General features: G+C 44.7%; 1 protein-coding gene across 2 annotated transcripts; it reads left to right on the forward strand.

Moving 5' to 3' along the window:
- The first annotated feature begins 3,026 nt into the window (after positions 1-3,026).
- On the forward strand, positions 3,027-7,580 carry LOC124654380 (nudix hydrolase 20, chloroplastic-like). 2 transcript variants are annotated; one of them, XR_006988323.1, is made up of 10 exons: positions 3,027-3,358; positions 3,447-3,511; positions 3,847-4,027; positions 4,714-4,794; positions 4,968-5,093; positions 5,826-5,905; positions 6,015-6,130; positions 6,228-6,348; positions 6,468-6,599; positions 7,336-7,580. XR_006988323.1 is itself a non-coding variant. In XM_047193389.1 (9 exons), exons 1-9 carry the CDS (start codon positions 3,110-3,112, stop codon positions 6,535-6,537), a joined length of 1,089 nt encoding a protein of 362 aa, XP_047049345.1. In that variant the 5' UTR covers positions 3,027-3,109; the 3' UTR covers positions 6,538-7,115. The 2 variants fall into 2 exon arrangements, 1 of the variants encoding a protein (XP_047049345.1); XM_047193389.1 differs by lacking the exon at positions 7,336-7,580 and having other exon boundaries at positions 6,468-7,115.
- Positions 7,581-11,415: the final 3,835 nt, after the last annotated feature.

The following is an 11,415-nucleotide window of genomic DNA, read 5'->3' on the forward strand; positions in this document are numbered from 1 at the left end:
AGGCGCCGCATCGCATCTATCGACACAGCGAAAGCGGCGTCCACTGCGGAAGCGTGCCTCATCATGGGCGGTGGCCTCTGCAACTTCTCGAGCTCACCGTCGGCATCGGGGTACTACGCGGGGTACAACGCGGACGAGCCATGGATCCTGTTGCAACGACAGAGCTGCCGCTGGGGCTCGCCGACGATGGGGAAGTCGTCGAGGTTGAGCCACCCCTGATCCCGTTCATATGATCAGTTGGCTTGGAAGCCGATGTTCCTTTTTGCAGCCGGAGATGGCGATTCGGTGGCCGTATGTAGGCCCAAACTTCATATTCAAAAACCTATTCGAATTTGGTGGCCGTGTGTTGGCTCAAACTTTAAATTCGTAAACTTATTCAAATTTCTATGGTTTTATTTGAATTTTCAAGTTCATATCATCTATTGGGGCTGTCGTATGGGGTGCGCCGGTGTGGAAGCCCCAAATGGAGGATGTTGTGCCGACGCGCCCCCATACGGCAGTGTCGACACTCCTGCCGACGACTATATAGGATGCGTCGGTGAAGATGCTCTAACAAAGACAACCATAGAGAGATGCATGCATCAGTTGTGCAATTTCAGCACGGTGTGAGACGGCAAGTTGACGAATGAAAAGAGTTTTTTCAAAAAAGGAAAACACATGAGCCGGCTCTTGTAGCCACATGGTCGCCTCCACCTGCAGACCATATCAAGATAAACTTGAACGCCTCTTTCTATGCAGAAACAAACAACGGCGGATGGGGAGCGATCTGTCGCGGAAGCGATGCTGACGTTCATTTTGCAGTTATTGGGTCTCTGACCGGGATTTCCAATACCTTATATGTCGAAGCCCAAGCTCTTTTTAAGACTGCTCATAGTGAGAGTAACATAGCTAATAATATCACACATCTCAAGGTATTTTAATGACATAATATGCTAATAAATGAAGAAAGAGAGTAAGATGGTAACTAGCTATGTTATCATAACATCACACACCTCAAGGTACTCCCTCCATACCGATTTATTGGGCTTATTAAGAAATACACCGCAACTAAGGTAATCTCCTATAGGTGGAAAAACTCCACCGGTTGAGCTTTGAATCTCCCTTTTAACGTTGTTAATTGTGTCTAGTAATTATGGAAGGTCAAACAATTAACATGCAAGTGCATGCATAGGGCATCGCTTGGTGCACGGAGAGTTTCAAGGGAGAAATTATAGGGAGGAGGGCCACAAAGGCTATTAAATCACTAATTTAATGCTAAACTAAGACTAATTTTTGGGGATATCTCTGATTTTATAAGAAGCCCAGTAAACCGGTATGGAGGGAGTAAGATGAGTCTACAACATAATAAAAATGATACAATGCATGATACCACATATAAGTTACTATATCAACTATGAAGGTAGTAACCTAGACTAGTAACATAGCATATGTTACTAGTCTAAATTACTCCCCACTATGACCAGTCTAAGCAATCGAAGTTGCTGATCAGCTCGGAGTCACACGAGTTGTTTCAACCTGAAGTATGCCTTGACATCCAGCGACTATAAATATAGTTCGATTGGCCTCCTCATTAGCGACATGAAATATCCGCTCAGGGTGAATTTTATAGATGGCCGTGTGGTGTTTACCCCGAGGTGTTGTAATAAGCCCGCTGGGTAATGGTGTAGCTCACGGTGAACATTCGGGCTACCAGTCACTGTAAGAGCAAGTATAATAAATTTTAGTTAACTGGCTAAGATTTAAGAAAATCTTAGTTAACTGAGATATAAACAAACTCACATTTTTATAGCCAACTATTGTATTTATTGGCTACAGATTAGTTATAGATGACATAACATCTCGTTTATAGCCAACAACCGACTATGGTATTGGAGTTGCTGCACGGTGACTGGCGATTCTGCCAAGTTTTATTGGAATGCATGTGTTTCATGTAAAAAAACGTTTGCTGCGTTTGGTTTTGACTTCTGAAGGTTGACGGTTATCTTACGAGCGGCCGCGTGCCACACGAACCTCACGGGCACACGCACTAGGCCATCCCTCTGGTAGGCTAGCTAATGTTAGGTGTTGTTTTTAAAAAAACTGTAACTTTTAAACCGTGCGATGAAATTACAATTCGTTTTCACTTTTAAAATCTTCACGATGAGAGCTTCAAAACTAGACCATATTTTCATATGTTTCGACGAAATTTTTTAACAAGCAACTTTGATGCGCGACAGAGCAACTTTATTGTGCAGAAAAACAACTTTGGTGTGCGACAAAGCAACTTTGGTGTGCAACGAACATGAACAGTTTTTGGTACACGAAGGCATAACTTTTGTGCCCGACAATAATTTTGGTGTCCATAGGAGTAATTTGCATGTGTGACGAAGCAACTTAAGTGCCCCGCGGAGGAACAATCGTGCCCGGCGACGCAGTTTTCGAACCCTGGAGAGCAACTTTGACGTCCGACCGAGCAAAATTAGTATCCCGCAGAGCAACTTTAGTACTCGACGGAGCAAATTTGGTTTGTGACGGTCCAATCTTGGCGTCCAGTGAAGCAACTTTGGTGCCCACCGAATAAATTTTGACGGATGGCTGAGCAACTTTGGCGTTCAGCAATGCAACTTTTATTGTGAATGTAGATTTACGTTGTGCAGCAAAGTTGCTTCCCCCAACACTAAAGTTGCATCGTCTCGCATTATAATTGCTTTATCGCACGTAGAAGTTGCTTTAAAAAAAACTTCATCAAAATACATAGAAACGAGATCTAGTTTTGAAGAGCTTACCTCAAGAAATTCAAACGTGAAAGCGGATTCTAATTTCGACATCTGGTGCAAAAGTTATAGGCTTTTAAACATTTTAAAAGGATAATTAATGTGCATGATGTCATCATAGTGCATGTGCTACAATAACTATAAATAATAGGTGTTTACACGGGACAAAGCTAGTCTGCTTCCTTTTTTGGTTGAGTGCTCAGATGTATCAATGGGCATCCTTTTGTTTTCCCCCAAAAACGGATGAACAATAGCCCCAGTGTACAGAATCATTCTTGATACTCCTTTACCACAATCGGCGGCATCTCCGCCAGTAGAAGCGCGAGCCAATCACAGACAATTTCCAGTTTTCCAGCATGGCCGCCATAGCCACCTCCTTCTCCGCCGCCGCCGCCGCCGCTGTCGCCCGCCGGAGATCCCCTGCCCACATCCAGCTTGTTGCTCGCCGCCGCCTCCCTTTCTGCACCGCTGCCTCCGCGGCACCTGCTGCGGCGGCGGGCTTTAGTTGGGCCGACGCCCTCCGAGTTGCCAGCGACACCGGGGTCGGCGACGAGTCCGACCTTTCCGGATACTTCCACAAGGTCGACATCTGCAACCGAGGACTGGTAAGTTCCCCCCTCTTGTAGGAACCAACTGCACAGGTGTGTGTACGTCTGCAACTGTCTCAGGTGTGGGTTTGTTCGGGTCACGCAGGATAAGAAGGGACAGTTCGTGGAGTTCTTGGTGGAGGATCAAGTGGTGGGGTACATCCACAAGGGGTGAGTGTGACATGATAAACATCTGCTCTCCTTTTTACTCTACGTTTAGCATCTATATACTCTGCGGACAAATTTGTGCTGAGGAAACAATGGCGGAGCCAAGTTCATTTTTCTGGTGTAGTACTGTATCATTTTTTCTGTATGCAAGCAATCATGCACTAAATGAAGACGAACAGAGCTTGCATATGATAGCCAAGCTAGATTTTGTTCTTCTGGGGGATTGAGTGTTCGGGTTTGGCCAAGTGGAAGTCTATGAGGATATTGAGCAACTTGTCATAGTTACATCTTTGAGATTCTAGGGTCTGCAATGTTTAACTTGGTAATTCTAATTTCAGTTTTACCGAACACCTGAGAGACTTCCATGATGTTTTTACCATTGTCTCGGGCCACAATGGCAACAGCACTGTGGGGCATGTGACTCTCCACCCATCGCTTAGGACTCCAGAAGCTCGAACGCTAGCCATTGGAGATGTCATAAAAGGCCTAGGAGAACTCATTCCTGGTATACGCAATGAGGTACTTGCCAGAAACGGACATCTGAATTATTCAACTTTGAACTTCAGAAAATTGCGATTTTCTGATTTGCCAAATTTAGACAACTACATGACTACATGAGTGTAGCTATAAGCTAAGGGTACTGTAATTATGTGGTGTTCAGGTGTCATACGATTAAAATTAGCAGATTAGTCTGGAAAGACTTCTTGGACATAGTTGTATGATCTTTTCCCAAATGTAGGAAACTAACCTGTTTTACTGTCACTGGCTCACTGCATATCCCCACTATGCTATCTAGGTAGATCATGGTAGTGACATATTTACTTCATGGTCAGGCTATCTAAACCTTGCCATTTTAGACGGCTTTTTAAAAATTATTTTCTCTTTGTAATGAATAATGGTACATACTTTTTACCAGTTCAAGCTTTCTTCAAGGTCGTCAACTGGTTATAACTTTGTATGTGATAGTAATGTTGGGAGATACTGTATAACATTCAATTCCCCATCCATTCTTTATCGCGAGTGTTCTTTTCTTATGTTTCCTCATGCAATGTTGTTGGCTTTCATGCTATATATTAGGTTCTTTCTATCTATTTTTCTGATACTATTTTTGAGGCTGTTTAACTTATTTTATCACCTAGCAAATCAACCTTAGGTTCACGTTTCCTTTTTGTTTTGCTTGTCTTACAATATTTTGCAATATGCAGCTCTATCCAGTAACCTCATCTTATGGCATGCCTGTGTACTTCTCTCTGGAACGTGCTGCTGCTCCCTACTTCGGCATAAAGGTTTGATATACTTGTAGCATGTCCTTTTTTTGATATATGGTGTCTGTGTTGTATTCTACACCTCTCATGGTACTCATGATCGATCTTCTTGTCTGCGACACGAGTTTCTGGATTCTTGCTAGCTATATTCCTAAACAGCCTTCTCTATTTTAAGTCTTAGATCCTTCTGGCAGGCTTATGGTGTTCATATGAATGGGTACATCGAGAAGGATGGTGAGAAATCTCTGTGGATTGCTAAGAGAAGTGATGTGAAGCAAACCTACCCTGGAATGCTAGATCATCTTGTTGCTGGTGGCCTGGTATAGTTCTTGTTTTTTCTATTTTACTATTTAAGTCTTTTGGCGCTCCGTTAGCACTTCTATTGAAGACGGGTAGCTATAATTACTGACTTTTCTTCAACATTGTTTATTATTACACCAGTCATATAGTGCCTTTGGTACCATTTTCATTTAAAAATATGAAGCAGGAATCTTGTATGCATTAGATGATAATATTTGGATCTCCTATTTCAGAATATTAATATCTAAATAATATGCATGAACATTTCCCATTTTTGTAATTGAATAGAGATTTGCACTAGTTCTGGACATATTATGAAGATAATAGTGAATGCTCGTAGTTAGACCTATAGCCTGTAGATTGTTGCTAGCCATATGCCTAAATCAGGATGATAAGAATTTGAACTTTTTGGGTATCTATTGAATCTACCTTAAGTTCTTAGTAAAGGAATTATTGACGAAAGAATACGTCCAGACTTTCTGGGATTCTCTTTTTCTTACAAATTTATCTGGTATAAAATGTTCTTAACTCCTCCCAGTTATAGTGTTAGTTAAGCCAGGTGACTTCATATGTAGAAAGTTAGGCTGCTTAAAAAGGTAGTATTTTGAAGGAGTTATAATATTGCATGGAAATAAAGGTTAAGGTCTTGGCTGGCAGGCTCAAAGACTTCGGTTGCAGAAGTGATGCACGATGCCCTTGTGATTTTCATGTGGAAGTGTTAGCTTACATTAACTCCGTATGTAAATTTTTAGCCATATGGAATCTCCTGTAAAGAGAATATCATCAAGGAATGCGAAGAGGAAGCAGGAATCCCAAGATCCATGTCAACCAAGTAACGTGCTAATTTCTGTGAGAAGTTCTAGTTTTTCTGTACTATCATACCTCATTTTTTGCTGTGTGAAGAACCGAACTCATGAGTATCAATGTTTGTTTTTTGCTAGTGCTACTTCTGTTGGAGCTGTATCTTACATGGATATCGATGGATTTAGATACAAAAGGGATGTTCTGTTCTGCTACGACCTTAGGCTTCCTGTAGATTTTGTTCCTAATAATGAAGGTGACTGTGAAAAAATGCTAATATTCTGTTTACCATTCATACAAATAACATTCTGGCAGGCAAGATATTAACCAGTGCATTGCCAAACATCTTGCAGATGGAGAAGTTGATAGCTTCAGACTACTCCCCGTATCACATGCTGCAAACATTATCCGGAGGACAAATTTTTTCAAGGCAAATTGCAACCTTGTGATCATTGACTTCCTCTTCCGTCATGGGTAGTATATATGCCATATATTCTTATTGTCCTGACAGTGCAATTTCAAGAACAAATCTTCTCAGCTGTTGACATGGTAAACAAATCTTCTCAGCTATTGACATGGTAATCTGCCTTCAGGTATGTAGACCCAGATTGTAATGGGTACCTGAAGCTGCTGACAAGCTTGAGAGGCGGTGATTGTTCCTAGGGCTCGCGGTTCACAGTTCAAACAGAATCATCACAGATTGTCAGCATGCTGTTTTCTATGGAGTAAGCTGGGTAGCTGTCTATCATAATCAGAATATTATCATGAGATTCCATATTAACTTTTAGTACAGACTTTACAGGCACATTTTTAACTCCAAATGTTCTTTTCGCACATTATATTGACTCCTCGGTGAATCAAGGAAAACGAGGAGGAAATGTGGTCATAATAGAGAAACAACAAGAGGATCCTAGTAGCATATGATTCTGCTATTTGTAACTTAGCAAAAATAGTACTTCTAAGTTTTTTTTAAAAATGTGAAAAACTCATAAATGCAGAGTATATATAAAAACATGCACATATGGATTTTTGGTAAAATAGTACAACCACTGGGCTCATGGAAATGGAGGGAGTATAGCTTAAAAACCTTTATAAATTATAATATTATGTAACTGTAACTTCCTATAGCTCAATCTGCAATAACTTTTTTTTCTTAGCTCAAATATTTTCCTACCATTCACGTGCCACATGTGCATGTGTATATCTTGTACATTATTTCATTGTTTCCTTATTTTTTAGGAACTTATAGATATGATTTTTCATTAAGTTACTTTATCATGATCATATGATCAGAAAATTTATGTCCGGACATGATAAAAGTAACTCCTGTTCAATTTAGCTAGATGACTTGTGTCGGTTGAACTATCTATTAGACATGTATTCATGGTGATGATCATGGTTTGTTTAGGCTTGCTTGTTTATCTTTTAAAATAATTTTCAAATCTTTTGTGACAACTGCAGGCCTGGAGCTGGTCCTGGTTTTGTTGTGAGCACCAAGGTTGAGCCCCCTCTCATCTAACAGAACATAAGTTTGATATCACTATTTATCAAGTTGTGCTAAGCTTTGATTCATCACCAAGTCGGACGCTCCCTCGTGAGTCGTGATGGCCGCTTGGCCGCCCGAAGGCCAGCTATTCATGGTTATGCTTCTTTAGATGCATTTATCAGGGTTGCTCCCGAGAAATTAATCCATGTACATAATCTACTTTTTTTGGGCATGGATCTTAATATTTTTCTCATGGGTGCTTCTTTTGGGATGATTTTTTATGGGTGCTTAACATTAAGGCACTGCCGTCCGAAGACATGGTGGACACATCATCTTCGCATTATCCTTTCTCATAATATCATTGTGAGCGTCTTGAGGAAACACATCCAATTGTTAAACGAAGTCTTTTGTCCCTTCTCCACCAAAACATCAACCAACTACGAGAGATACTATCAGCTTAAGTGGATGAGGAGAATCGAGAGCCATGACGAAAGTAAAAGGGAAAGTCTCCTAAGTGTTTTTGGTGTTAATGATAGCATAATTAGCAGCGTGTAATCACTATAGAAACTATGGGGGTCTACTTGAAAAGGTAATGGGGGGGGACAAAATCATATTGCACTCAGTAAACCTTCCTATGATAGAGAGAGCATCCCCATTGTCCCACTTGTGTCGACATCCAGGTTTTGGAGGCCAGACCCTTCGAGGTTAGCCTCGAAGTAGGAACCTCCCCCCAGGGGTAGAGCTCTATACTGCCCAAGGCTGGTGCTAATACTTGTTTAGTGGTGCTGATTACATTATTTTCATGATTATAGCTTTGAAGTTCAATGCATGCTCGTTGCAGTGCTGCTGCTAGGCCGGTGCTACAACACAGGTAGCACCAGGATCCTCTCTCCTCCTAGCTAGGATGAGCCTTTGGGCTCAACGGAATGGCCTCTTTTTACTCTCGTTCTCTCTCTCTTCACTACAGTAGGACCACTTGACAAAGGCCTCAATTGGTGACCGCTCGGGTCATCCCCTCCAGGGCGACTCGGGGCGGAACCCTAACCCCCCGCCGCCGCCTTCCCTTCCCCCTCCTCCTCCCTCCTCGCCGTCCCCTGAGGCTGCCGCCGGCGAAGCCTGGCGCGGTCGATGATGGGGGCGGCGGGGATCCGCGCACGGTCCCCTGGGGCGACGGTAGGAGGCACGCCTCCGCGTCGGGGAGATGATCCCGGAACCCGGCGGTTGATGGCGGCGCAGCCATCTCATCACGTCTTCGCCGCGGCCTCGTCGGGCGGGCGATGATGGGGGCGGCGGCGCGGCCATGGAACCATGGCGGTGTGGCTCTCTCCTCCGTTCCTCGCCGCGGTCTCACCGGGCAGGCGGATTGGGGGCGGCGGCGCGGCCCTGGATCCTGGCAGCGCGATCCTCTCCTTCCTTCCTCGCCTCGGCATCGCTGGGCAGGTGGTGATGGGGGCGGATCTCGTGCTGCTACTCCTCAAGGTCTGGATCACGGCACAAAGGGCGGCGGCCCTGGATGGCGGTGACGGCGTCGACCTGGTGGCAGGTGGCGGGCGTCAGGTGCGATGGAGGTGCTTGGAAGCCGGCGATGGTGTCGCCGGTGGAGGGTTGGGTTGGCCAGCCCGGGATGGTCGCCGATGTGGGGGTCCGACCTGAATAATGGCGGAGGTCCTAGGGCCTCTCTTGCGTGAAGAGGAGGACCTACCGGAGGCCTGGACTCGTGATCTGGCCGGAGGGTTGAGTTCCGGAAGGCTCCGCCGGCGAATGTAACAGCGCTTTGCCTGGAGTTTGCTGGATCGGAAGTATGCGGTCGTGCGCACCCATGCGTTTATTCCGACCGTTTGGTTCTGGAGGGAGCGGCGCGAAGCTCTTTTTCTGTGTTGACATCAAGTGACTATGATCCATGATGAAAGTCGGAAGCAGAGAATTTCTTAAAGGCCGGAGGGGAGGACTAGCTAAGGGAGGTTTAAGTCTCCGCGCTGTTGAGGGGCTTGCTTGGTGTCCCGGCTTCACAACAGCGGTTTGGAAGTGGGGGCGGCAACACAGGTGAAGCGCAGAGTCCTACCTTTCAGGGTGAAAACCCAAGGTCCGACCTTAACCGGTTGTGCTCGTCGGTGACCTTGGTGGAGGCATTGTTTTGAGAGCGGGGTCTATCTTCAGGGTGAAAACCTAAGATCTTTGATCGGGCGACGACGGTGTTTGAGCACTGTTTCCTTCTTGAAGGCGTCGTTTTTTGGAGAGTCTGTAATTCAGGTGTTGTCATGGTGGTGGATGTATTGCTGTTGTTAGACCCGTGATACTGTAGCGGGACTTTTATTTCTTAGTTTTCTTTTCTTTTTTTGGCTGTGTGCATCCGTAGTGCCATTAGGGTGGTGCGTTGTTGCAGAGGCTGGATGTAATTGGTATCTTCTTGATATTAATATATTCCCTTTATCGAAAAAAAAAACTACAGTAACTTGAGAGTCGTCTTCCATTTGAGGGTCACTGATGCCTCTCTCACCGTCGAGGCCGGATGGAGGTAGCTAGGAGGAGGCGCCGGAGTCCCTTCTATATATAGATATAGTAGATGTAGGCTTGTAGGAGTATGTGCTTGGCTTTGGAGTAGATCTAGGCAGGTACCAGCGCCACTGGTGGGCTCAGGTGGCTTCGAGCTCGTGGTGGTCCATGGAGGATCGTGTTCAACATCGGAGCTAGCAAAATCTGGCTCAATAAAGCTGCCGGTTTGGGCTTACTCTTTTTATGCGGATTTTCTGCGATGAATCTCCTTCTGTCCGGCAGTGGCGACACGGAGAGGCGGTTGGCCGATGTAGTTGGGTTGATCGAAGCTGCAAGATAGAGACGAGAACATGGTAGCCAAAAAAATGATGCCGTGATCCGTGGTCATGCATGTGGCCTCTCCGATGTCTTTGTTGGCATCAGTTCTTTTTTTTTGAGAAACACAGTACAAACGCAGGCGCTCACATACACGCATGTACACTCACCCCAATGAACGCACACACGCACACCCTACCCCTATGAGCACCTCCGGAAGACGGCATCAGTTCAACCTCCACCGAGGTGGCCTTTACAAGGAGCAACGTCGATGTTCATCACTCTCTCTACCCCAAGTGCTTTGATGCCAGCCGTGGATCCAGTCATGGCGGAAGAGTTCAATAATTTGCTTGAGACTCTCTAGGGTCCTTTTGTGGTAAAGATCATGACTATATTGCATTTTTTTAATTTTTTCACAGTGTTGTATGATTTTTGTTATAACCACCCAAGATTAATGAATCATGTTAGGGGTCTTCATCGTTTAAAAACTATTACGGATATGGTGCCTCATGTTTAAGCTCCATGACTATAATGTTGACGAGTACACATCGGATGCATGCTTTTTTTCTGGTGATATCTACGCACGCATGCTTTTTCTTGCCACTCAGTGATCAGTGACGGATCTAGGAAAAATTCTTAGGGTGGGACAACCATGCTAATCTCATGTATATATGAGCTAGATTTTTTGATTTTTCTTTTCTCTCACTGAAATATGTGCAAAGATGAAATGCTAGGGTGGGGCACGCCTCACCCTAACACCTGCTGGCTCTGCCACTGCCACTCGCTTATGGTGAATGTTTGTTTTGGGGCTCGGTATTGGACATTGGGGACATTCAACACCCGAATACCCCGATTCTAGACGTTTGGTAGGCGTAGGCATTCGGCCCAGGTATTCAACCTCGATATCTACTTTTGGGCCGAACGACAAAATATAAAGATGCAAATGCCGCGGCTTAGGGATATCCCTCTTCCCGCGTATTCGGCCCACCGGGATTAGTGGAATTAGTGTGATTTCACGAGACGGGACCGTGTAGGTCCCGTGGGTCCCATCAAATAATCCACCGATACCTTCCTAGGTTGGTCCTTCCAGAGTCCATTGGCACCAGGACGCGGTAGGGTTCCGTGCATGTTGGTGTACGCGTAGGTTAGAGGTTATAACCGGGATAATTGTGATGGGATCTCTAATCCCGCCCGTGCTAATCAGGATTACCTGAATGAAATAAGCGATCTTGATAACCAATCTGAGG

The sequence above is a fragment of the Lolium rigidum genome, chromosome 5 (assembly GCF_022539505.1).
Source record: "Lolium rigidum isolate FL_2022 chromosome 5, APGP_CSIRO_Lrig_0.1, whole genome shotgun sequence".
Lineage (NCBI taxonomy): Eukaryota > Viridiplantae > Streptophyta > Magnoliopsida > Poales > Poaceae > Lolium > Lolium rigidum.

Bases quoted from the DNA above. Each gene is read 5' to 3' on its own strand.
- LOC124654380 (XM_047193389.1), top strand. From the start codon at position 3,110: ATGGCCGCCATAGCCACCTCCTTCTCCGCCGCCGCCGCCGCCGCTGTC. The intron at 4,028-4,713 runs GTACTTGCCAGA...TGCAATATGCAG, and splicing joins TTCCTGGTATACGCAATGAG to CTCTATCCAGTAACCTCATC. The intron at 6,349-6,467 runs GTAGTATATATG...ATCTGCCTTCAG, and splicing joins GACTTCCTCTTCCGTCATGG to GTATGTAGACCCAGATTGTA.